The sequence below is a fragment of the Brassica napus genome, chromosome A9, assembly GCF_020379485.1.
Source record: "Brassica napus cultivar Da-Ae chromosome A9, Da-Ae, whole genome shotgun sequence".
Lineage (NCBI taxonomy): Eukaryota > Viridiplantae > Streptophyta > Magnoliopsida > Brassicales > Brassicaceae > Brassica > Brassica napus.
In genome coordinates, this window is record NC_063442.1 from 41,238,299 (window position 1) to 41,262,868 (window position 24,570).

A 24,570-nucleotide genomic window follows, 5' to 3' on the forward strand; every position below is an offset into this window, starting at 1 on the left:
TTCTTGTTTGATCAATCTCAGTATTCAAGAACCAATAAGTTTAGAAAGAAGTGTGAAGGAATGTACAAAGCATTCAAATACAGGTCAACATGCCATGAGGGCTTATATATTGAATTAACAACTGAAGGTTGGATTATAAGAATCCAGTCTTTATTCTCCATACCATATGAAAGTAGACCGAACCTATTATATACATTTGACCATCGTCACCATGTTCATTCAGGATACAAACACAACGTTGACCAGTAAAATGTTAACTAAAAAGTCAATGCATCACCAGTCAAATGTAATCAAGGTAGTGGCCGTCACATGGATAATGAATTGATAACGTGAATACTCCATAATGCTTAATGCAACATGAAAATAAATATGTGTGTGTTATTACATGGTGAAAACAAGAGATTTGAATCTAAATCAAACATTTACTTTTTCATCACGAGGGTTTTATTATACATTTGTAGTGTTTTTTAAGTCGATCATCACCATGTTCGTAGAGGAACCAGAGGCTCAGCATCAGACGTTGGAGATGCACTACTAAAGATGGAAGCTGGAGCAGTCACCTCAAAGTCCCAAGTCTCTTCAACGTTAAGTTGCATGGTTTCATCCTCTTCCTCATCATCTTCCTCAATATGAACCTCTGATTCATGAGTTGCTGAACGAATCCTCTCCAGCTCAATCCAAGCCTCTTTCATGTTTGGCCTCTTCTTCCCTTTTCGTTTTAAACATCTCCTAGCTAGTTTCGCCACAGCCATCACTTGGTCCAGATTGCTTTCATCTTTGATCCGAACATCAACTATGTTCAGAACTTTGTTCTCTTTCACGGCATTTACAAAATGAGCTGCAAACCCTCTGTTGTCATCAGACCAGACACGGGTGGATGGCTTTTCTCCAGTCAAAAGCTCCACAAGGACGATTCCAAAACTATAAACATCACTTTTCTCTGTAAACTTGCTTGATTGAAAGTACTCTGGATCCACATATCCAAAAGTACCTGCAACATGAGTTGTCAAGTGAGTTTGATCTATGGTTATGGATCTCGAAGTTCCAAAATCCGACACCTTAACTCTGTATTTCTCATCTAATAGTATATTAGTAGTCTTGATATCTCTATGATATATAGGGAAAGATGCAGCAGAGTGCAAGTATGACAAAGCTCCTGCAATATCTACAGCCATATCAAGACGCACTTCCCAAGTCATCTTGAAATCATCAGACTCATCACGAAGACGCTTGCATAAATCTCCATTTGGCAAGAACTCATACACCAAGACCGGAACTTCTGTCTCAAGACAACATCCCAAGAGTTTCACAATGTTTCTGTGGTTGATTTGGGCGAGAACAACAACTTCATTGATGAACTCTTCTACCTTGTCTTCATCCATGGCTTTGGATCTCTTCACTGCCACGATTGTGCCGTCAACGAGCATACCCTTGTACACAGTCCCCTGACCTCCTTGCCCAAGAATACGATTCTTGTTGAAGTTATCAGTAGCTTTCTCCAACTCATTCGAGCTAAATATCCTCGACATCTCTACATTGCCTTCTCTTCTAGCTAATTGTTGTTTCAACAACATACCTCCATTACGTCTGAAGAACTTCCTCATTCGGTTAATCCTCCTCCTCTTCTTAACATACTTGTACAACCCGAAAACTCCAAAGGCGAAAAGCAATAGCGCAGAACCTATAAGAACACCTATACCAACCACAAAAATACTAAAATGTAAAGAAACAAAATACACAAGAATAGTAACTCAAGTTGACTGTTACCTTGAATCACTGGCTTGAGTTGTTCTGGTTTCTTGGGCTCACATTCAAACCAACCGGGCCGGTTCACACAACTCTGGTCTTTACACTTTTTGCGTCCTTCTTCTAGTTTACATTCATCAATATCTACATATTTGGTTCTTAGTTAGCAACAATCTTATTGATGACACAAAATGTGATAAGATTTAAGGAAAAAAAAAAACATCATTCTCTTACCTACACAACCACCTGGAAGGAATGGGTTCCCTGTATAACCCATAGAGTTACAATAGCAACTCCTAAAGCTAAATCCAGTAAAGTAGCCGAACGAGCAAATGCAACTCGTTTCGCTCGAGTAGCCGCCATTTTGTGATGGATCTGACACATTCAGACAACCAACAGGGTTTGGAACACGTGTATCCGAAGTATCAAAGTACCATCCTAGCTCTACCACCGCGTACCCATCACTATGAAACCGTTCTGGCTCTGTAACATTCACGCTAGAATACTTCTCGCTTGTAAGAAAAGCAACTTTGCATCCTCCTTGTCTTGTGTTGTTACCTTGGGTGATCTCCAAGTTAACTCCCAGAACTTGCGGCTTTCCTTCTGGTATCCTTGTCTGACAACACTTGTCACCACTGCAAATCTTGTTTCTGACTTCTTGGCTACTATTTCTTTCATTACAGGTTGATTTGCAACCGATGATCTGCGATTTGATATCCGTCATAACCGCCTTGGCATTGCAACCAACCGCCACGAGTTGGTTTTTGTCCGTGAAGAAATAAGGGCTGCCTTGGCCGGCAACGTTTAAAGGCGGCGGTGTAAGCGGTTGAGATGTTCTTGTAGAACAACCAGAGGAAGTTGCAGGACCTTTGATGTGAACAACTCCATAAGAATAGTACTCGTGATCGTCTGGAAGATAGATGTTCACCAATTCTCTGTTGATCCTTGAGAGAAACGGAACAGAGTTGCTGTTACAGACAACCTCGTACCACGGGTTTAGATAGCAGTCTTTCCCTACACCGAACGGGAATGGGATTGATAGTCCTCCGCAGACTCTGTTACACGGATCTGGAGGTTTTCTTGATGATGAGACGCCATTGATGAACAGAGAGACCACCACTAGTATAATAACAACTAGGAGGTTTTGAGTCTCTGTCTTCATACTCTTGTGTTTCTCAACTCTGTCTGATCTTTTCTAAAATATTTTTTGTATTGTGAGAATGGAAGGGAGAGAAAGAATAAAGATTGAGCATAGTTGGACGAGATGAGATTACATGAAATGCGTGGAAAGAGATGCAAAAAAAGAGTTGACCAGAGTTGTGTGAACTAAAAAAAGTCAATGGATTCATTATGACCTGACAAGAATGTAAAATGGCAATGATATGGCTAGTTGATAGATCACGTGGACTTTCTTAGTTTTGGACCAATCAAAACCAGCATGAAAGTCAATTGTCTATGTTGAATTTAATACGAGTATATGATGTTAATGTGTATGATTTTCCGTTTTAGCTTTTAGTTTCTTAAATTTAGGGTCCGAATGGTAACCGCGGTTTTGGTAATAAAAGCGGTGCGGAATTGAAGTGCGATACGGTCCAACTGCGGTTCGTGCGATTTATGGAATAGGTGCGGTTTTGATAGAATTAGCGGTACGGATTTGTGTTTGATTGGTGAAAATATAATATGCGGAATTGAAAAAGTTAAAATCCCTTATATATTAATTGAGAAACATTACAACCTTTAAGTGTAGCCACGTGTCATCACCAAAATGAAATTCAGAATCCTTAGAAAATATGTTGGTCCAATTAAGTATATATTATACTTTTCATTAAACTAATCATACAATTAATTAAAGTGTACAATTACTATTTTATTTTCTTTCCTTAAATAAAACCTACGGAATTACCAAATATGACTAATATATATATGACAATTAATGATTCTAATAATAAAGATTTGATAGCAATTTATATCCCATCCATTTCTTTTGTTTAATTTTATATTATTAAAATAAATTAAACAATCAAATTAGCTATGAAATTAAAATATAGATTTTTTCGTATATGTTATATTTTGAATTTTTAAAAATGACAAAATTACTAAAACTGTTAAAATTATTATGTTAAAAATTAATGATCAACGGTTTAACATTCCCTATATATTAATAGAGAAACATTTAAAAAGTTTAGAACCTGTAGTTTGTACTAATTAAAAAAGTGTCATGATGAGTTGTCACGTAACTTGAATGCAAATAACTAAAATGACACAAAAATGAGAAAAATATTGAAGATATATAGTATTGACAAGTGAACGTAAACTTCTCATAACCATAATTAACTTTTAAATTGCTAAATCATGATATAAAATGGAGCTGACATAGTTTCATTGTAACCAAATAGTAGGCATGAGATTCTTCGGCTTAAACGTTAGGTTTTTATGTGATAAATAATTTTTTTGTCTTAAAATATTTTTAAAAATAGGACCAGTTCATTAGTAAACAAATTATGTAGTTAACAAAAAAAGTTTTAAAAAATTGTTTAAGGGCCAAATATTAATTCGATCAATAATATAAATTTATTTTCAATACGATATTTCTTAAATAATTTTCATATAAATTTACCCTGCGCAAGGCGCAGGTCTTATCCTAGTATAAATATTATAAAGGAAACATATCATTATAACTAACATAACTAAAAAATTTAAATATTAACAAATATTTTTAAGTGCACATGATTTATTTTAAATTTAAATTAAAACCCGAGTTTGATATTGAACCGAGTCATTGACTTATGACGAGTTTAACTGATTTTTGACCAATTTTCTAGTTCGATTTTGTTGTAATTATTTTCACATTATTAATATTTATGATTTTTGTTTGTTTGTTTTCTGTTTTTTTTATAATAAATTAAACAAAAAGGAAAATGTTTTGGATTTAATTTGTAAAAATAAAAAGATATTAATTTCATAAAGTATTTTAGATGAATTAAATCTATATTTTTGAAAAAGTTGTAAGCTAATAAAGTAAAATATATTATTTAAAATAAATCAAGGGGAATTTTAAATATTAGAACTATTTTGAAATAACAATTCTAATATATATAATATTCATTAATTACTAATAAAGCATTTTGAAATAAAAAAATACAATTAAAAATGTAAATAAAGTGGTAAATAAAATAAATAAAAACTAATATTTAATACTTTAATTTTCTCATAACATATGTAGAACACTATATTTTGCTTTCTCATTTGTACAAATGAAATAGATTAAGCATTTTAAATTACTACGTAAATTTATTGTCATGTTTTAATAATAAAAAGAATATCTAGCTTCAAAACCAAAGCAATTGTGAGACACGTTACTTACATATTACAATGATAGTATTAGATGATATAAAATATTTATATCAATAAAATAACATAAAAATAAAAGCCATCAAGTGCGTTATTGGTTGGACCGCTGGTCATGGCCTGCTTTGATAATTCAAGTGCGTTATTTGTTTTAACACGAACAAACAAAAAACAGTTTTTGACAAGTGCGTTATTTTCAGAAAAACGCTTTTGATTTATGTTTTGTGTTGATTGGTGACATCTGCGGTTTTTCTGTCCCATCATAACAAATACGCACCGCGAAGGTGTTCCCATTCATAACCTTAGTTTAGCGAGTTAGAGATGGGTAGATGGATCATCGAGGCCAGCGACATAACAAAAAAAATAGTTGTGGCACACCATTATAAAACTTAGTAGCACATACTATATAACTCTAGCAACGTGTTGAATCATCTTTAACCGGTTCAAAACAGTTGATTAATTATCTTGATCTCCATGGCTTGGTCCTCTTCATTGTCGGTATTTAAATGACCTCGTGTGATAAACAAATCCTCTCCAGCTCCATTGAAACCTCTCTCATGTTTGGCCGCTTCCTTCCTTTTCGGCTTAGACACCTTCTAGCTAGTTCTGCGACTGCCATCACTTGGTCCAGCTTGCTCTGGTCTTTGATCCGATCATCAATGATGTCAACCACTCTGTTTTCTTTAATGGCATCAAGAAAATCAGCTGCCAATCCTCTTCCTTCTTCAGACCGGACACGAGTCAATGGTTTTTCTCCGGTTATGAGCTCCACAAGTACAACCCCAAAACTATAAACATCGCTCTTGTCAGTATATTGGCTTGACAGAAAGTACTCTGGATCCATATACCCAAAAGTGCCTGCAACTAGTGTTGTCAAGTGAGTTTGATCTACAGTCACCGATCTTGAGGTTCCAAAGTCAGACACCTTGGCTCTGTATTTCTCATCCAATAGTATATTAGTAGTTTTGATATCTCTATGGTATATTGGAAAAGATGCTGATGAGTGCATGTATGAAAGGGCTCCAGCAATCTCTATAGCTATGCCAAGACGTACTTCCCAAGTCATGTTGTAATCTTCAGACTCATCATGAAGACGCTTGAACAGATCTCCATTTGGAATATATTCGTAAACAAGGATCGGAACTTCTGTCTCTAGACAACATCCCAAGAGTTTCACAATGTTCCTATGGTTTACCTGCGAGAGAAGTGCGACTTCATTGATGAACTCTTGCATCTTGTCTTCGTCCACAAGTTTCGATCTTTTAACCGCGACGATCCTCCCATCCACCAGCATTCCTTTGTACACCGTGCCTTGACCTCCTTTCCCAAGGACCCTGTTCACGCTGAAGTTATCCGTGGCTTTCTTCAATTCCTTTGAGCTAAAGATCCTCGACATCTCTACGTTCCCGTCTTTCGTGGTGGTTAGTTGTTGTTTCAACAACAAGCCTCCATTACGTTTAAAAAACTTCTTGCTGTGGATGATCTTCCTTCGCTTTTTCACAAGTTTGTACAGCCCCAAGAGTCCTAGGACGAACAACAACACTCCTAGACCTATAAGAACACCTACACCAACGAAGAAAGTAAACTACTTGTAGTAGTCTCGTAGATGCTTACTTTAACTTACCTTGAAGCACAGAGGTCTTTTGAGGCTTGGTTACGATGGGATTGCAGCTATATGATCCAGGCCAGTTCACACAAGTCCTTTCTCCACAAATGTTGTGTCCTTTGCATTCATCTATGTCTACACACATTTTTAATCATACTAATTAATGACTTGATCATAATCAAAGCATGAAAAAAAAAAATTAAGAAGAAACGTTCACTTTTACCTATGCAGCCGTGTTTAACGTATGGGTTCCCTGTGTAGCCATTATTGCAATAACAGTTCCTATAACTCATCCCAGAGAAGTACTGATACTCGCAACCGCATTTATCAAATGAGGTGTAAGAACTGTAACGCGTCATATTTCTACAACCTAAGGGGCTCCTAAAGCGAGAATCCGAAGTATCAAAGTACCATCCTAGCTCTACCAACGCATACCCCAACGAATGAAACTGTTCTGGCGCTGTTACATTCATCGGTGAGTACCTCTTGTTAGTCAAGAAGGCAACTCTGCACCCTTCTCCTCCTGTGACATCTATATTCACACCTATAACTTGTGGACGTTCTAAAGGTATCCTCGCCTGGCAACATCTGAAACCATCGCAGACCGAGTTTGTTACTTGCTGACTACGTTTACTGTCTTGGCAGCTCGATTCACAACCTATGATCTCTGATTCTATATCTGTAAGAGATGTCTTGGCGCCGCAACCAACCGCACGAGACGGTTTTGGTCTGTGAGAAAATATGGACTGCCTCTTCCCGTGACATTCAAACCTGGCGTTGACTTTTCTAGTCCTTGACTAGAGCAGCCCAAAGAAGTTACAGGACCTTTGATGTGAACCACTCCGTATGGTTTATTACCGTCTGGAAGAGAGATGTTGACCAATTCGGTGTTGATCCGTGAGAGGAACGGTACGGTGGTGTTACAGACAACCTCGTACCAGTTGTTGAGATAGCAGTCTTTCTCGCCTATTCCGAAAGGGAAGGGGATAGAGATTCCTCCACAGGTTCTAATACACGAAGCTGAAGAGTTACCTTCTGGACGTGGAGGTGGTGTTGCTGCTGAGGATGAGCCATTGATGAGCTGCAGAGTTAGGACATAAACTACAATACATAGAAAGTTGTAAGAAGCTGTCTTCATACTTGTGTTTGATTCCAATCGATATTTTTTTAATGTAGATGGAGAAATCTTTGAGATATCCTAATAAGAAGTCCACTAACGCATTCAAAGAAGTTTGAATATAGACGCGTGAAGTGTTTTCAACCAGAAAAAAAAAAGTCAACTCCGTTTGGCCTCTTTCATTTCAATCATTGTACCGTTGACTTTTCCACTTAATGTGTGAACAAGCTTGAACGCTAAATAAAATTCTTCAATCTAGGAATATCCCATGAACACTATGGTCTATGGTCTTGTGTTGAGTGTTATCCAAGTATGTGATTCTAGCTTCACAATCACGGCTTTACTCGTGGGTGCCTAAATAAAACAACACAACGTTCGTTACTAAAACGTCAAGTTGTCTGAAAGTATTGTTATCACCTATCAGCAAGGAGCTCCAATTTATCTTAGAATTTAGTAATAGACGCTGTAGTCACCAAGCCCGTCTAGCTCAGTTGGTAGAGCGCAAGGCTCTTAACCTTGTGGTCGTGGGTTCGAGCCCCACGGTGGGCGTATTGTTTTTATTATGTCAGCCAATTGCATTTTTTATGTCATCCCCTACTAACCTTGTCGGTTTCGTAAGGTTTGCCACACCAGTGACTTGTTCCATGTTGCAACTATCTTTGATCCGGGCATCGATAATGTCTAAGAGCTTAGTTTCTTGCATCGCAAGAATGAAATAAGTTGCTTACAATGAAATTCTCTGTGGCTTTCTCCAGTTCTTTCGAGGTGAACACTCTTGTCTTTCTCAACGTTGCCTTCGTTCGAAATAAATTGTTGTTGCAGCAGTAGTCCTCAATTACGCTTATAGAACTTGTTCTTCCACTTATCTCCCTTTGCATTCTGATAACTTATACAACGACCATGCTACAATTGCTAAACACAAAAAGCCAAAGGGTAGACTAATACCTATACATCACAACAGTAAAAAGCTCATTCCTGTTTCTTGGGTTGTTTATACATGATGACATATTGCATAGGCTTACCAAGAACGATGGCCAGTGTTTTGTTTTGTTTTTATGGTATTACATTGCATGGATCCTGGTAAATTCACACAATCATGAAGAAAAGAGAGGAGGTATATATGTAAGAGCTATCTCTGCTCATTATGATCTGTTTTGTTGTAGGAGAAATATTGGCCTGAGTTATATTATGTGATGCTAAAGCTAATTTAATATATGATAAATTAATAACTTAATTAAAATAAATTATAGTCTTAAATTATTATTTTAGATCAAACTAAGTTTTTATTAATTAATATTTTCAAAATTAATAAAATATCATAATCATTATATTATTAATTTATAGAAGTTCTATTATATACATATATTATATTAATTAAATAGATTTGAATGTTTTTGTTAATCATGGATCAATAATGCAGAAAACATGCCAAGAGGAGTTTCAAGACGATGTCCAAAAGGGTATGATGATGGCTTTGTTTTGTACGAGAAGCCGGTAGGGAAGTGCGATAGGAGTAAATGCAAGCAAGATTGCGTACGCAATGGTACTTATCAACACGGCTTATGCCAAAGGAGTAAGCGCTACTCATATGAATAAGCGCTAGAAAATAAAATTACAACGCTGAATTAGATATGATCCTTACTACTCATATGATCCATACACTCTCGCAAATAGCACAGGAGGCTCTTGCTTGCTCTATATCACTTTAAGCTCTCTCAGCCATTCGGTGTGGAGCGGACATGGATCAGGTTTCCCTTCTGCAATAGCTTTCTCTGAGAGCGAGTAAAACCAACCATTCCTCCATTTAAACTGCAGTAAAACTAGTTCAGGCACAAGATACTGGTGCACACATATCGAAAGAGAGTAAATCAATACATACTTCTTTAACAGCGGTTGGGAAATGAGCAACAGCTCGAGAATAAGCGCACAGTCTCTCCACCATATCCTCTTCGAAGGTTAGTCCTTTCTCTGCAGCAGCAGCAGCTGCAAGTTCTTGGATCAGTCTTGACACCTGGATGCAATATGTTTAATCAGAACCAAACCATGATTTTTGAATGCTTAAAAACGAAACCAAGGAGTAGAAAGCTTTTGTACTTCATCTCTGTACTCTTTCTCCACCGTGCCCACACTTGCACCTGGGTGACGAGCTCCAACAAGCATAAAGGCGCAAATCCAAATGAGTTTCTCCAACATCTGCTTCTGAAACGATTCTTTGTCAAGAACCTAAACCAAAGAGAACACCATTTAGATCACTGTGCAGTTCTCATAGTAGAAGAAGAAAAAGATATATTTTATGTAACCTTGCAAGAGAGGCCACCAGATTGCAACCTTGCAGCTACAGCAGAAGCCCATTTCCCATAAGCAGCAGTTAGACCTTCCGGGTTAGTGTCAGTCTTTCCATCAACTGGAGGCTCACCAAGCTTTGACACAGCGAAATAAGCCAACACTTGGTCTGTATCACCCAAACCTTTGCTCTCAAACCAAGGCTCCATCATTCCATTTTGGAAGAACACCAAATCTGATTAACCACACATTAACAGTTTAGTACTTAGTTTTGGAGTTTTCACATATTTTTAGAAAAAAAAATTATAATACTGAAATAACCTTATTTTAATACATAATTTACACAAAAATTTATTATATATAATAATTTTCGTAATTAATATGAACAAAATATATAATACACTAGCTATAAAATTACATTACAACACACAAAAACTAACCTATATTTTTTTTGGTAATCAAATATTTTTTGTGAAACAAATAAAAATTTCAGAACTATTGTTTTCTTGGGAACGGAAAGAGCATATAACAAAGTCATGAAACTGAGAGTAAAGTTTAAACCTTTCCATCTAGACTGAGGAGTAGCTTCAAGAACAGCATCAAGATCATCATTCCTCGTACAAACCAAAATGGGTCCTTCGAAATCAACCGGAACCGCTTCTCCTCTCTTCACCAACACGTCATCGCCACTACCCATCTCCTGCAACGCTCTTCCGACTCTTCCTCCGCCTACGATCACAGCAGGAGCCACCTTTTTAGCGGTGGAAGCAGAGGAGGCCATAGCCATTATTGGCACGACGAGTTTAAGAGTCTCAGAGCGACGGGGGAGAGAGAGGCGAGTGGGAATGGAGGAGGAGGAGAGAGCAAACAGAGTGGTGCTGGCTTTAGCCATTGGCGATGATGATAATGGGCTTTTCGGACAAATGTTGTCGGCCTCTCTCTCTCATGGTTTACGTAAACAGTGATGGTTTATTAGCCACTCGATGTTTTGATAGCTTATCTCGGCTTTGGATGACTCATGAATCCAAAACGGCATGACTTTCGGTTTGATATAACGCGAACAGCGAGTAGTGGAGATGAGATGCTCAATCCGGTTAAACCGGTTCAAACCCATCAACAAAAATGTGACAACCGAACTTGTACCAAACCAATCATCACAATTCAGTTCATTGAATTTAACCATAATATGGTTTGAATTTAATCTCTCAAGTCTGCCATCATTCACTTAAAGAATTATTTAATTCTGAAACAATTGCTTGATTTTTTTTTTTGAACACATAAACAATTGCTTGATTCTATGTGAAAAAAAGGTACAAAACTTCTGTTCAAGCTAACAAAAACATTGCCCTATTGTAATCTCTCAATCTAGCAATCAAGTCAAAACAAACCGAAACTCATCCTGCATGTCTAGACACCATCAGTCTATTCTAGGCTACCTTCAAATGCTCGTCTTTCCTGAGGAAAAACATCGCACACAAGGAGACAATTTGTCCAACAATGTAGCCTCCTATAGCTCCATAACACACACATATAGGCCACTCCTGTTTAAAAAACAGCAACAATATAAGGATTAATTCTCCACCGCCATGACCAATAAGAACAAGAACCACTATCTTGGATGTATATCGGGGAAAAAGAGATATTACCTGCCATGGCCTTTCCCAGTCGAGCGGCATGGGCCAAGCTCCAAACCATCCTCCAATAATTGCTCCATAAGCTGGAATAAAGATCATATATTCTACATTTCCACTTGGTCTACAGGAGACAAAAAAAACACGAATTAGGAACAGAAATTAGTGTGAATTATCGTAAAAAAAAGGTAAAATATATAAGGTACTTCATCGAAGCGAATACACGATGCCAATCTGTCCATGACGCACCAAAAACTGCAGTGGCTGGTACAAACTATGGAATACAAAATTATTAGAGACAATCAATCAAAGGTTTGTTCCAAACTATATATGCGCAGTATCAACATTATTGTTTTTTTTCCAAGTCATAGGAAGCAGCAGAAAGAGGCAGCCTACCGTGAAAACAGACATTAGAAAGGACCAGTGAACTGTTCTTAGTAGATATCTGCATGTGATGAGAGGCAAATAATGATGTCAGCATTCGCTCTATGTCTAGAAGGGTGATGACAATCAAAATGAAGGAGCCTAATTTGTAAAAGTAAAAGTCCACAGACTACAAACAATATATCCACAAAAAGAAACAAGAATTTGGTGAAACATTACTGCATTCCAATAGGTGCGCCCAAAGAAATTGCTCCCAAAGCATTCAGAAAAGCGCCTGTCAATCAAACAAAAAACAAAGGGCTTGAAGAACTCACAAGTCACAATAGAAGGATACTATAAACAGAAAATTGAGCAGATTCCGACCCTTCTTAGGTCTTGACTTAAAAGAAAAGCTAACATATATTGCTTTTGTTCTTGTATTCCAAATGAATGAAAAAAGTTGAAAAGAAAAGAAAAGAAATACTAACCAGAAATGAGTCCTAATATGCTTCGCCCAATAGCTCTAAAACACTGGAAAGCAATTAGGAAACAAGTAAGGAGACAAGAAACCAAACGCGCGTGAAACATTAGAAGAAAGGAAGCATTTTTTTAGTAAAACTGCAAAATTGCGTGAGCAAAAGTCAGCTTCTTTAACTAAACTCACCGAACATTTCTCTGGGGCATTCCGTAAAAGGCTGAAGATGATTACTACAACCGGAAACTCAATACTCTGAAAGCTTAACATCAAAAAGTACAACATTAACTAAAAATCAACACTTTAGCAGTAGAAAACCAGTGCAAATGAAATTTACCCAGAGTAGAAACAGAGTGAGAGGTGGATCAGAGACGAGATCCACGGAGAATTTGTTCCGGGCCACCCAGAATCCGACGCCCAGAAACAATCCAGTAATTAAATACATAGAAAACGCCGCTAGAGCTGATATCGAATCATCGTTAGGTACACCAATGGAGCTATCTAACTTCTTCTTCTTCTTAGCCTCGTTCATGGCTTTCCCCTTCTCTCTCCTCTTCTTCGCGATCAGAACGAGTGAAGACGACGTAAAAGAACTTTTTTTTTTAATTTAAATATGGGCTTGAATGTAAATTAGCATAACGGGCCTTATGGGCCTAATATCTACTCCTCAATATGGGCTTGAAAACGTTACGCCTGCGAATCAAGGAGTCTCTGTTGACTTTTTTTTTTTTTTTTTTTTTTTTTGGTGACTTGTTCTCCATCTTTCCGACACGACTCCGTGACTTGAGAGATAAGAAGAAAATTGAGGAGGCAGACTATATTGAATGGATTGAAGGAAACCAGCTTGCGGAAGTTGATGAGTTTGAGTATAAGTTGAAAGAGGTGGAGGGTGTTTGTTTGTAACCCAATCATCTCAAAGATGTATCAGGCTTGTGTTGGTGCTGGAGGTCCTAAGATAGAGGAGGTTGATTAGAGCGGTGGAGAGTGAGAAAAGGAAAGTGGTCTAGTATGGACCATTGGCAAGTCTTTATTTGTATTGTGTGTCTTTTAAGTGTGGATAGGTGTTCAGTGTAATGGAACCAATAAAAGCAGTTTAGTTGTATGCGTCACTCTCGTTCACAAAGGTAATTATAAAAAAATCGGTGAATCTTCTTTTCTTGTTGGATATGTTTTGTCCAGAAAAAGAACAAAGAAAAGTATCTACAATTCTTCACTATTCATTTCAGAACATGTTCTGTCTTGGTCCCACTCACACACATATATACTACATACACACATTTGGCTTCGGAACAGTTGCAGCAAATCCACCAAAGCTCAGATCAGCAATGGAGAGAGGATGTATTACATTGTTCATCATCTTCCTCTTTGTCCTCTGCTTCCCCGTCTCATCAGATTCCCAGAAGCTCAGTCCATCAATAAGCTTACACGACCAAGAACAAGCCCATGGTGCTCTATGCCTCTATATTATTAATATTGTTTCTCTTACGTTTATTGCCAAACGTGTTTACTACTCACTCTTCTGTCTGTTCCCTTTGTATGGCAGAGGTTACAATCAAAAACATAAAACGAGAAGAAGATAAGAGCATCGACATCTTCCGGGTAGGGGTAGGAGCTCGTGGAGTTACAGGTGGAAGGGGTGGAGGCCGGAAAGCGTCTCCAAAACGTAACGCCGCCATTGACCACCGGCCACAGTTGTTCTTCTCTACCACCTCCGTTCTCTTCACCGGGCTTATAATGCTTTCACTCACATGTCAATAAGAATTATCATGTTGTGCCTAACTTGAGAGTTTAACATTTGTTATTTGGGTTATTGTAAACTTTGAACTCTTACCACATCTTATATAGAATGACAATACAGACACCATTTGGCATGAATTATAAACAGTGCCTTATCTTTCTCGAGCATGCTTTTAACAGGCCAGTTCTTGCAAAAGTATAATTCAGGCTACTATTTCTACAAATTAGAGACCACGAGAGTAAATGTTTTCCTCAGCACAAAGAACCATCTCTTTTCCATTGGTCGAACGTGGAATTCACAACAAAACTAATGGCTAAACAGAGCTTTTTGTACTTGAAACTAGAAGAAACCTCTTCCAAGAAGCAGAAGAAACAAAAGACTAATCTTAGTCCATCAAAAACGCTCCGCTGCAATACCTGATAAAATCCCAACACACATTTTTTCAGAAAGTCATAAATTTGTTACCAAGTATATAGTTCGCAAGTACAAAAATTGTTACCTGTTGCTGAATCTTCCAACAGCGTCTGTGGCATCAAGAAGAGTGTCACTGGCTTTCTCCAAAGCCATGTAAAGCTCTTTATCTCTACTCACACGGGCAATCACCCACGCGTTGTTCTTAGCTCTTATGCATATCTCCAAGTCTCTCTCCTGCCTTTTCGCACGGCTCTTTTCTAAATCCACTTCTTCTCTGAGCTTGTTTAGTGCAAGTAGAGACTCCTACTTTTTTGAAATAGTTTTGAGTCCAAGGCCTCGTCTTAATCTCAGCTAAGTAACTCATAATGTGAAAGACGTTACCTTAGCAAGTGTTGCTACTTTGCCTGAAGGAGAAGCTCTGGAAACTTCTAGGTCAGTATCAACTACCAAGTAACGGTAACCCTTCACATGATAAGCATTCTCACCTCCCCACCCCCTTGAGATCTTCTCTTCAATTTTCATAATCCTCAGCGATGCCTGAAAAAGAGATATTGTGTTATATCAGAAGACACCAGAAAAGAGTCCAAAAGAAAGATCAATGGGCGATGTGCTAACCTGTTCAATAACTTGCTGTTTCACGGCGCTTAAACCTCCATTGACAATGTCAGTTTCAGGCAAGAGAAGAAGTAAAGTGAGACTTTTATACTGATAAGCGAGGAGATACACTCTTTCTTGCGTCTCCTGAAGCCAGACTATAGGGATGGCAGGATCAGGTGAACCACCAGTCTCTAAACCCCAAATATCAGTTACAAGAAAACCATCTTTCCCTTTTTTCCACTTATCATTTTGTAGTGGCCTAATAACATGATGCAGGGAATCAATTGAACCAGAAGTAGATCTAGAAGAGGTTTCAGATGAACCAGTCCCCTTACGTAGATGAGACCAGGAACTGGCGTCAGAGGATAGTAGAGCTTGTGAGGTCAACCTCATTACAGCAAATGTAAACAAGTTCACGGTATCATCAGGTGAGAGAGTTGTTGAAACCAACAGATCTTGAAATAAGATCATAGAGAGGCACTGTAAGTTCCCAGCGCATGAGTCTAGTACTTGAACAAGAGACTATACATCCCAAAAAAATGCTCGTCAGATACCAATATATTATGTAAGTGATTAAAGCTTAATAGATATGGAGAAACAAACCTGAACTTCAAGTGCAGTGTCCCTTGCTAGAGTAAGCATTTGAACGGTTCCACGCTCACTCAAAGTAGTTTCACGGAAATTAGGTAGCTGAAGTTTCTTCCCAACAAAAAGATCTGCCCGAAAGAGAAAACCTTTGCATAAGCTATTTTACACACGAAGAACCAACTTGTCACAATCAAAAGCAAGGGCATTCGAGACAGCAACTTCAAAGCATTTTTACCACAGCACCAGTCTTCTGAGCGAGACCGCTTTTGAAATGCTGGCATTTAGTGACACAAAGTGAATTGAAGCTGGGAAGCAGAACAAAGAACAGTGAACAATATAAATGTGCTAAATTTGGGTGAGAGTTGCTTACTGCTTAAGTAGTCTGTAATGAAGGGATACAACTGTGCTCGGGTAAGCCCTCCTGTTGGTTCTTTTTCGAGTAAAGCTCTAACTGACCCGTGAAACATCACAAAGAGTGAGTGCACTTCTTTAAGCATTCCCCTGAGTGCATCAATCCTCCATATAGCTCCTGTATCCTTATTTTTCTCCACAACCTGCCAATGTCTCTAGATCAGATTTTGTTCATTGACTAAACACTACATTCGACGAATCGCTCATTAAAAGATAAAAGAGTGTCTTACCATCACCATCCAGATATCAGTTTCGGCCTCAAAGAAAACATGAGAATGCCTTTCTGCTTCTATAACCTCACAAGCTGCCTCAGGAGAGAAAAGTCTGCATTTATACTCACAAGATTCATACATACTCATATCAACTAACGCAAACCAAATCAAGAAGAGAGTGTATCAATCAGCTGACCTAGTAAAAGTAATAAGACCTTCACTGAGGCCGGTAACTGATAGCTGCGTGGAGACGTCTAGCTCAGGAGGATGAAAGAAGAGAATCTTGTCAAGCTCCTGACCTTCGGTTTGGCCTCTTCTCAAATCAAAGACGCAAAGGCGGAGACTTTCATCACCAGAGCTCATCGACGCCATTTCCCCCGTAAGCTTCTACGAGCTCATCAACACTATATACCATACAATTTCAAGGTATGCGTCAGAAATTTTGTAATCAATTAAAGGTTTCAAAGGCACATTGGTGATTCAACCAACCACTTGACAAACCCCAAAAGAAGAATCCTAACACGAATTGACTACCTTGAAGATGTTTCCAAATAGGAAAGTCGGAGTAGTGATCAATCTTAAGGTATTGCGACAGTCAAAGCTATGGGAGGGAGATTCTGATAAGGAAAGAGTTGACTTTTTTGTAAAGAAGATAAATGCGAGAAGGAGATAAAAGAAGTTGGATGGAGAAGATGATTGATTAAAGGTGAGGAGAGGAAGATTAAGCAGATTCGAGAGACGCTGTCTACTCTCTACAATGGCGTTTTTCAAAGTTACATAGCAAATATGAAAGAGACAAGAGTCCAACTAAGCCCAAACAAGCCCAACTACAGTAAATTAGTTAATAGTCGGTTAGGTTAGCATTCCGGTTAAAAACTGTCAGAACCAGTCGATCTCGATTGACTTTCCCTCAACCACATTTGTTATTTCCTAAGGGCTTAATAGAGATTGTAAAAATAGGCCTCTATAAAGGCCCATTAACTTTAATGGAATTTAGTTAACCTTATTGATAAATTAGAAATAATAATTTTCTTTGAATTTTTTTTTTAAATCTACTAAAACATATAATAAAGAAAATATAATACAATATTATTATTATCAACTCTCAAAAAGAAACAAAACTAAAAGATAAATTAGTTGGTAGAAATAGAACCAACAATCTTTGGTGATAGCGAAATTTTTTTCTAAGTGTTACCGAATCTAGAAACAATCTTATGTGGTAGAAATAAAAGAAGTTTAAAAGGGTAACAATAGACAAAACACTTTAGCTCGAAGAATAATCTCGACACTTCAAATATAAACCATAAAATAGCCGTCATCACCAATTTGTGTTCATTGTGGATTCTCCTATGTGTAGAAGATGTTTCCCAAAGCATAGGTATCAAATTCGGTGATCAACTATGTGATTGCTCGATTTTATTTCCATTCAGTTATACATTCATTCTATCATGATTATTTATACCGCACAAGTTATGAAATTATTTTTTTAATGATTTTACAATTGACAATTTGTGTAATACATTCAAAATAATGCAAGTTATACCATGAATTGTTAGTTGCTAATATAATAATTTATTATTTTATTATTATAAACAACAAGGCTGTATCGGACTTGGTCTTGAAACAAAACAAACAGATCTAAAATAATACACTTTGTGAAAAAAAAGAGGAGTATTTGTTTCTTAATAAATTTTACTAGTACTAGGGGTTGGCCCGCCCTACGGGCGGGTGAGTTTACAATAAAAATATTTAATATTTTAATTTTATAAAACATTTAAAAATGATAAATATATTTTTTAATTTAAAATTATATTGTAAATTTTATTAAAATTTGTTGGTTCGAGTTGAAAGAATCATTAATGAATTTTTAGTGTACATAAAACTATTAAATAAAAAAATTAAGGAAAATGTAATGATTTATATTTGTTCTTTTGATTTTTATTTCACTTAAAACAACTGATACATTTTTCTAAGAGTTTCAAATTTTAATATTTACACTAATTATTTCACACGATATTAATTAATCCATTTCCAAGATAAATAAATTGAAAATATAATGTAATGTAATAAGATTATAAAAAATATATTTTAAAGTACTATATAAATCGTTTCAATAAAGCCATAGATGATAATTTGTATATTTTATTTAACAAAAAATGAAGTTTTAATTATTTTTAAGATTTTATTAATTATCTTTTGTAAATTATTTTAGAATTTGTTGAACGTTGTCTTAATTGACAATATTTTAAATTGAAGTTTACTTGATTTTCATACCACATTATATCATATAATTTATTTCAAAAAAATTAGAATGAACCAAATCGTATTTAACCAAAATAACTTAAATGTAGTGTAACCATTAATAATTTGAAAATTAAGATGAATCTAACCTTATACAAATACTTTCTGTAAAACAAAAATTTCTTCAAAGACTAAACCAAAAGAAATAGTTCAATCCTTTAATTTTTTTTGTGTTGGCTGTTTTGGTGTTTTTGTTTGTTTGGATCATTTTTTACGTGCTAGTATTAGTACGATGTTGGTAAAAAAAATATTAGTATGATGCTGTTGGGGATCTAGAAAGTTGAATTGTAGGGATGCTTTAGGAAGAATTTTTAATGTCTTATATTTTTTTAAGTTTGTTTGTTATAGTCTAAAGTGAAATAAATATTTTTTATATTTCTAGAACTGAAGCTATAAAAAACGTGATCGGTAACTTTATAACAGCTCCTGCGACGAAAAAAAATATAATGTGAACTTAAGCTTCTAAGAAATAGAAGGGTTATAAGGTAGATCACTTGAGTAACTACTCTGTGCGAGCCTTCTTGAGTGGGCAACCAGCTCCTGGAAGCTGTTGTTCCTCTGCAATGATCCTGACAGAATTGAGCTCACCACTTGCTGTTCTGCTGCAGATGGACCCCTGGGGTTCATGTGGAGGTCATTACGTCAAATGTTCTGGTCAGTGGCAAAGCATGCTCAGGAAAATCCAGAACTCAGACCAAGCATATGCACAACTCTGATCATTTAAGCTTTTGAGCTGTTGTACAAACCTGAAGAGCAAGTAACATTTTCTCTTCTTCTTCTATGTAGGCTTCTGATCTTCTCAGACATCCTCTGCTTCAGGCAATTGCAGGAAACTTATATCGTCACCATGCAAATCGTCATCAGGATAGTTGTGCCCACCCTGTGAATGATTTTCTTTATGAAGTACAACGCTTCATGTATGTAAGGAGGAGTATAAATTTCAAAATATGATTTACATGAATCGCAAATGTTGCTGTGAGGGGACGCTGATGCGGTCAAAGATACGTGTAACAGTGAAGGTCTGATGCTAACTCAGTTAGCTCCAACTGGAAAGTGAACGTTCTGCCAACAATATTTTGCAGAAATTGTGGAACCTCGGCCCCTACAGTCTCCCACACCAACACCCTGCAAAAAGAAAATGTCTGTCAAGGCATGTTTCTTGATAAATAAAGTCTAGGCGATAAGATGTGGCCACTCAAGCATACCATAAGTTCACTGATTTCCGCCGCACGTACATTAGTCAACCATGAAATTTTGGCATAGAAAACAACAAACACTGCAGACTCTGTACCATCTAAAATGCACAGCTCCACACGATATCTTCAAGTTTTAAATGTTGCAAATGTCTTAGCAGGATATGTTGGTTGGCTTAAATGGTTTGTGCGATGTACACAAAATGTAGTTAATGGTCTGCTTACCTGACAACACCAACAGAGGTTAAGTCACACTACATGCAGGAAGAGATCCCATTAGAGCAGGATATGTAGCACCAGCCACTGCCCGTTTCAATCAACTCACCTTTTCCGGTGCACAAAATTCGGTAACCTGTGATGCAAGGAAGTGAGGGACATTAGTAATGAGACATATGCTAGAAGAAACAGTTAGGGATTTAACATGTGGGGTCGAGTTAACCACGTATGCGTTAAGCTCAAAGACCGTCACAACTTCAATTTTCTTCACACCTTCATATTTGGTGGAACTTGTGGAGCAGATCACGTCACCAACACCCAAACTACACATATAATTTTTATTTTGTGTTTTAATTGTGGTCTTTGAATAAATAAGATATAACTTTCTTATTGACGATCGAAAGACTTACTCGGATGAAGGTCTCACTTGCGTTTGTCTTTGTCGAAATAGAAATGAGTGCCAGAGGTTGTATTCAGTAAGAGACGGCCTGGAAGATTAACAAAGATGGTTACATATCACTATGAAACTGTAAACTTCTTTTAAAGATGAAGTTCAAGATAGCTACCTCCGACGAATTTTGGATTAATGCTGGTGGCTACGATCACCTTAGGCTCGACGCCAAAAGATATCATTGAGGGAATATAGGAGACAAACCTGCTCATCAGCTTATGAGAAGGAACTGAAAGATCTAGAATTTATCACCAAGTAAATTAGAAGAGACAAACCTTTGCATTAAGGAGGAGCATGTCAAACCCTCTCTTCCATCCTCATTGTAATCTCCACCATTAACCTCTGGCACTGACTTGTCGAATTTCTCATCTTCCTCTTTAAAATTACAACAAATCAGTGATTGGTGAACGACCTATCTATAAATAAACACTTGATTGAAACATAGTTTACCAATTTTTTGTTGCAAGGTTTCAGGTTCTTCTCGTAGTCAACCCTTGCGCTTTTTAGCCTTAGCAACATGAGGTCCTTTCTCCAGAATTATTGTGAAATTCAAGTATTGTATTTAGTTTAGAACATTAAAACTGAGATAAAGTACATACAACATCTGTAGGAATTTCTACTTGTCTCCAGAAGCTTTTCAAACTTGTTTATCCATACAAATTTAAAGTTAGTATGCCTTTGAAGATGAACCTAAGGTACAAAATAACTTTGAAGGTGAGAAGGAGACACTCACAGCAGCAACAGATTTGTTCTTGGGAAGCTTTTTCTTGAAAGTCTCACGGGAATCTTTACTTTAGATCATAAAAAGACAGCGTCAATATTTACACATAAAATTGAGCTAGAAAAAATAATGGAAAACCAAGAAAAATCCATCATAATCAAATTAAAAAGGGGAATAAGCGCAACAGGTTTAGTATGTTCACGTAACCATTGTCAAATACTTTCGACATCACAATAACAATCAAAGGATTCTACCCATCTAACCTGTAACAGATTTCGCAGTTTCCAGATGAAGAACTTTTGTACAGAGGAGTTAAAAGTTTAATACTTTATCGAAAAATAAGTTAAAAGTTTAATCCCTAGAAACTACTGATCAGGAAAAAAATTGAATAACTGAAAGGCCATGATTACATGAAAACGAACCTTTGCAGCCGCTTTACTACGGCATGTTCACTTTGCAATATTACCTACAGAGATCGGAATGCAATATTGAGAGGAAGAGCTTTATTGATTGAGGAGGTGGTGGGGAAGATGAACTTTTAAAAGCACATACTGAGAGAATTTGAATCGATAAGTAACTTAGTCACTTGGAAACTGGGAGAGACGTTTCAAGTTAAGCAGCGTTGTCGGATTGATTTTGGTTTTTTTAGATTTTGTGGAAAAGAAAATGAAGCCCACTATAAATAAAAGAAAAACTTGAAGCCCATACATAATTGTGTCTGATGTGTAAAAACGAAATGTGCTGATTGGATGATTATTTTTGATGACGTGGATAGCTTAATAATTTAGCATATTTGGCTTTTAGTAGTGTTAGATACTACGTGTCTGGTTAATTAAAACTTCTTTGTCTTGACATGGGTTTTCGTTACACGAGCAGACATTCCTAATCTAATACTAAGCACTAATTATTTTGCTTAAACAATTAAGTTTACAGTAATCAAACCCCATCTTATTGTCAGGTCTAGAAAAGAAAAGAATAAAAAAAAGGACAAAAACCAAAGGATGACGTGTTAAGCGGTGACTAGTGAACAACCTTTTCTTCTTCATTTGATTCCTTTCGTCCTCGATGAGAAAAGCTCTCTCTGTGATGTTCATCGCTTTCTCATTGTTTATAACCTCTGCATTTCCCGTGAACACTCTCTCTAAGCAACTTGGCTTGGTTTGCTAGAAAATTCTACAAACTGGGAATTGAAAAGTTTCATTAGCTGTAAAGTGTACGACTTTCGATACTAACCTCTCTCTCTATATCGGTTTTGGAAATAGCAAGTTTTGTACTTTCAGTGTTAGATCTGTAAAAGCATAAGCTTTGTTGATTGTGTGAGCGTCAAGAGTCAATGTCGGATCCACCTCGATTCCGATCGGTTCTTGGTCAAACCGGGAACAAGCTGGGGAGTAAACCGCCGGGGATGAAACTAGAGAAGAAGAAGAAGAAGACCAACGAGTCAAAAGATGAGAAAACGAAGAAACCAGATACTCCAGCTTCACCAACGACGACTCTGAAGCAATGCTCTTCGATTCTGAGACGGAACAGTGCTTCCATGACTGCTTCTTATTCCTCTGATGCCTCTTCTTCGTGCGAGTCGTTGCCTTTGAGCGTGGCGTCTTCTTCGAGTTGTAAGAGGCCTGTGAGGCGAAGTGGGTCTGTCTCCTCCGCCTCTGGTACATTGAGAAGGAAGCAGGTTGATGAGAAAGAAGACAAGGTTGCTGCTGGTGGTGGTGGTGCTGCTAGTAACGGTGATTGCTTCGTTGACGGTCGAAAAAGATGTGCTTGGATCACTCCTAAATCTGGTGAGAATCTCTGTTTTCACCTTCAATCTCACTTGTTCATTAGTTCTAGAATGATTCAAGAAGATGAATGGAGAAGAAAGTTATAGACTTGTTCTAGTAATTGAATTCTACATATACAGATGATAAAGAGTAACTCAATGTCACGATAATGTTTGAGTTTCTATGTGCGTTGTTTGTTGAGGCGTGTGCAGGTCTGATCACTTGTATGTTCTGAAACTTTGAGATTAGTTATCTTCGTTACTCTCTCATGCCAAGAGGCTATGTTACTCTCTCATGTGCCATATCTTTCTCTTTGCTTCTCTGCTGTAATTGACTAATAATGTTCTTCTTCTTTATTTCTTGTAAAGACCCGTCTTATGTTGCTTTCCACGACGAAGAATGGGGAGTTCCTGTTCAGGACGACAAGTACGTGGCCGTCCTCAAAACTATTCTCCTTTTATCAGAGATGGTCTTTGTCTCTTTATGCCAAAAATAAATAAATTATAAGAGTCTCTAACCATTTTGGCTATATACTGTGTAGGAAGCTTTTCGAGTTGCTATGTCTCTCTGGTGCTCTATCTGAGCTCTCTTGGACCGACATTCTCTCCAGAAGGCAACTACTCAGGTACCAAAACTAAGTTCTTCCTAATAATGACAGTATGAGCTTCTGATGTCGAGAGCTTTTTATGACCTATGATCTCAGATTTGCTTACTTTTGTTAAAACAGGGAAGTGTTCATGGACTTCGATCCAGTTACTGTTTCAGAACTGAACGAGAAGAAGGTAGCCGCCGCTGCCGTTTCCTTACTATCAGAGGTCAAGATACGTTCAATCCTCGATAACTCACGCTATGTGCGCAAGGTAATACAAACCTCAAAGACTCTTCTGAATCTATATTACACAACTTATAGATATCTTCCTGGCTGTTTATTACTGGTTTCATCTATAGATTATAGCTGAACATGGATCATTTAAGAAGTACATGTACAACTTTGTGAACAACAAGCCAACACTGAGCCAGTTCAGGTATGGACGTCAAGTCCCTGTGAAGACATCAAAGGCTGAGTTTATAAGCAAAGATCTTGTACGCAGAGGCTTTCGCAGCGTCAGTCCAACGGTTGTTTACTCCTTCATGCAAGCAGCTGGTCTTACAAACGACCATCTCATAGGCTGCTTCAGATACCAAGACTGTTGTTGCGTAGATGCAGAGACAGCAACAACCAAGGCCAAGAAGAAGAACGGAGAGTGATAAATAAATTAAATGTTTTTGAGTTCCATGTTGTTTGCTTTCAGAGATGATGTGACACAACCAGATTTTGCTACCGTACGGTGAAGTGTTCCTTTTTGCCTTTGAGGTTGTATAGATGTGTTTTGGGTTATTGGTTTATGCATAT

General features: G+C 37.2%; 6 protein-coding genes, 1 long non-coding RNA gene, 1 other non-coding gene and 1 pseudogene across 11 annotated transcripts; 3 read left to right on the plus strand and 6 right to left on the minus strand.

Annotated features, from left to right (window-relative positions):
* Positions 1-317: 317 nt before the first annotated feature.
* LOC106412385 (wall-associated receptor kinase-like 4) lies at positions 318-3,067 on the minus strand. The gene is made up of 3 exons (XM_048741693.1): positions 1,981-3,067; positions 1,768-1,890; positions 318-1,693 (listed from the first exon to the last, which is right to left on the minus strand). Exons 1-3 carry the CDS (start codon positions 2,906-2,908, stop codon positions 480-482), a joined length of 2,265 nt encoding a protein of 754 aa, XP_048597650.1. The 5' UTR covers positions 2,909-3,067; the 3' UTR covers positions 318-479.
* A 2,379-nt stretch (positions 3,068-5,446) lies between these two features.
* LOC106414012 lies at positions 5,447-7,889 on the minus strand (annotated as a pseudogene).
* A 404-nt stretch (positions 7,890-8,293) lies between these two features.
* On the plus strand, positions 8,294-8,366 carry TRNAK-CUU. Its single transcript has one exon. It is a non-coding gene; the product is annotated as a tRNA-Lys (tRNA).
* A 969-nt stretch (positions 8,367-9,335) lies between these two features.
* On the minus strand, positions 9,336-11,077 carry LOC106363117. The gene is made up of 5 exons (XM_022691429.2): positions 10,662-11,077; positions 10,118-10,335; positions 9,912-10,040; positions 9,697-9,828; positions 9,336-9,626 (listed from the first exon to the last, which is right to left on the minus strand). Exons 1-5 carry the CDS (start codon positions 10,990-10,992, stop codon positions 9,513-9,515), a joined length of 924 nt encoding a protein of 307 aa, XP_022547150.2. The 5' UTR covers positions 10,993-11,077; the 3' UTR covers positions 9,336-9,512.
* Positions 11,078-11,319: 242 nt separating this feature from the next.
* On the minus strand, positions 11,320-13,160 carry LOC106364560 (phosphatidylinositol-glycan biosynthesis class F protein-like). Its single transcript, XM_013804108.3, has 8 exons — positions 12,907-13,160; positions 12,759-12,824; positions 12,583-12,625; positions 12,335-12,389; positions 12,128-12,176; positions 11,938-12,005; positions 11,747-11,855; positions 11,320-11,641 (listed from the first exon to the last, which is right to left on the minus strand). Exons 1-8 carry the CDS (start codon positions 13,099-13,101, stop codon positions 11,528-11,530), a joined length of 699 nt encoding a protein of 232 aa, XP_013659562.2. The 5' UTR covers positions 13,102-13,160; the 3' UTR covers positions 11,320-11,527.
* Positions 13,161-13,592: 432 nt separating this feature from the next.
* LOC106367092 lies at positions 13,593-14,444 on the plus strand. The gene is made up of 2 exons (XM_022691430.2): positions 13,593-14,015; positions 14,113-14,444. The coding sequence occupies exons 1-2, from the start codon at positions 13,736-13,738 to the stop codon at positions 14,325-14,327; spliced, it is 495 nt and encodes a 164-aa protein (XP_022547151.2). The 5' UTR covers positions 13,593-13,735; the 3' UTR covers positions 14,328-14,444.
* Positions 14,441-17,292, minus strand: LOC106367091 (vacuolar fusion protein CCZ1 homolog A). 2 transcript variants are annotated; one of them, XM_022691427.2, is made up of 10 exons: positions 17,064-17,292; positions 16,726-16,933; positions 16,548-16,641; positions 16,277-16,460; positions 16,142-16,180; positions 15,922-16,034; positions 15,337-15,840; positions 15,103-15,258; positions 14,807-15,024; positions 14,441-14,723 (listed from the first exon to the last, which is right to left on the minus strand). In XM_022691427.2, the coding sequence occupies exons 2-10, from the start codon at positions 16,899-16,901 to the stop codon at positions 14,693-14,695; spliced, it is 1,515 nt and encodes a 504-aa protein (XP_022547148.2). In that variant the 5' UTR covers positions 16,902-16,933; positions 17,064-17,292; the 3' UTR covers positions 14,441-14,692. The 2 variants fall into 2 exon arrangements, with proteins under 2 accessions (XP_022547148.2, XP_022547149.2); XM_022691428.2 differs by lacking the exon at positions 16,142-16,180.
* A 1,583-nt stretch (positions 17,293-18,875) lies between these two features.
* Positions 18,876-22,154, minus strand: LOC125578572. 3 transcript variants are annotated; one of them, XR_007316681.1, is made up of 5 exons: positions 21,141-22,154; positions 20,806-21,065; positions 20,650-20,727; positions 19,787-20,562; positions 18,876-19,710 (listed from the first exon to the last, which is right to left on the minus strand). It is a non-coding gene; the product is annotated as an uncharacterized LOC125578572 (long non-coding RNA). The 3 variants fall into 3 exon arrangements; XR_007316680.1 differs by having other exon boundaries at positions 19,787-19,955; positions 20,036-20,562; positions 20,806-22,154; XR_007316679.1 differs by having other exon boundaries at positions 20,806-22,154.
* A 262-nt stretch (positions 22,155-22,416) lies between these two features.
* On the plus strand, positions 22,417-24,555 carry LOC106367089 (DNA-3-methyladenine glycosylase 1-like). The gene is made up of 5 exons (XM_013806788.3): positions 22,417-23,198; positions 23,546-23,603; positions 23,719-23,802; positions 23,905-24,037; positions 24,126-24,555. The coding sequence occupies exons 1-5, from the start codon at positions 22,745-22,747 to the stop codon at positions 24,423-24,425; spliced, it is 1,029 nt and encodes a 342-aa protein (XP_013662242.2). The 5' UTR covers positions 22,417-22,744; the 3' UTR covers positions 24,426-24,555.
* Positions 24,556-24,570: the final 15 nt, after the last annotated feature.

Coding starts and splice junctions, on each gene's coding strand:
- LOC106412385 (XM_048741693.1), bottom strand. CDS start 2,908: ATGAAGACAGAGACTCAAAACCTCCTAGTTGTTATTATACTAGTGGTG. Junction 1,891..1,980: donor CCTTCCAGGTGGTTGTGTAG/GTAAGAGAATGA, acceptor CCAAATATGTAG/ATATTGATGAATGTAAACTA. Junction 1,694..1,767: donor ACTCAAGCCAGTGATTCAAG/GTAACAGTCAAC, acceptor TGGTTGGTATAG/GTGTTCTTATAGGTTCTGCG.
- LOC106363117 (XM_022691429.2), bottom strand. CDS start 10,992: ATGGCTAAAGCCAGCACCACTCTGTTTGCTCTCTCCTCCTCCTCCATT. Junction 9,829..9,911: donor AGAAAGAGTACAGAGATGAA/GTACAAAAGCTT, acceptor TATTGCATCCAG/GTGTCAAGACTGATCCAAGA. Junction 9,627..9,696: donor TCCCAACCGCTGTTAAAGAA/GTATGTATTGAT, acceptor GTTTTACTGCAG/TTTAAATGGAGGAATGGTTG.
- LOC106364560 (XM_013804108.3), bottom strand. CDS start 13,101: ATGAACGAGGCTAAGAAGAAGAAGAAGTTAGATAGCTCCATTGGTGTA. Junction 11,856..11,937: donor CGTGTATTCGCTTCGATGAA/GTACCTTATATA, acceptor TGTCTCCTGTAG/ACCAAGTGGAAATGTAGAAT. Junction 11,642..11,746: donor ACTGGGAAAGGCCATGGCAG/GTAATATCTCTT, acceptor TTTTTTAAACAG/GAGTGGCCTATATGTGTGTG.
- LOC106367092 (XM_022691430.2), top strand. CDS start 13,736: ATGTTTTGTCCAGAAAAAGAACAAAGAAAAGTATCTACAATTCTTCAC. Junction 14,016..14,112: donor CGACCAAGAACAAGCCCATG/GTGCTCTATGCC, acceptor TTTGTATGGCAG/AGGTTACAATCAAAAACATA.
- LOC106367091 (XM_022691427.2), bottom strand. CDS start 16,901: ATGGCGTCGATGAGCTCTGGTGATGAAAGTCTCCGCCTTTGCGTCTTT. Junction 16,642..16,725: donor GGTCTTATTACTTTTACTAG/GTCAGCTGATTG, acceptor GTATAAATGCAG/ACTTTTCTCTCCTGAGGCAG. Junction 16,181..16,276: donor CATTACAGACTACTTAAGCA/GTAAGCAACTCT, acceptor ACTAAATGCCAG/CATTTCAAAAGCGGTCTCGC.
- LOC106367089 (XM_013806788.3), top strand. CDS start 22,745: ATGTCGGATCCACCTCGATTCCGATCGGTTCTTGGTCAAACCGGGAAC. Junction 23,199..23,545: donor TTGGATCACTCCTAAATCTG/GTGAGAATCTCT, acceptor TTTCTTGTAAAG/ACCCGTCTTATGTTGCTTTC. Junction 23,803..23,904: donor TCCAGAAGGCAACTACTCAG/GTACCAAAACTA, acceptor TTGTTAAAACAG/GGAAGTGTTCATGGACTTCG.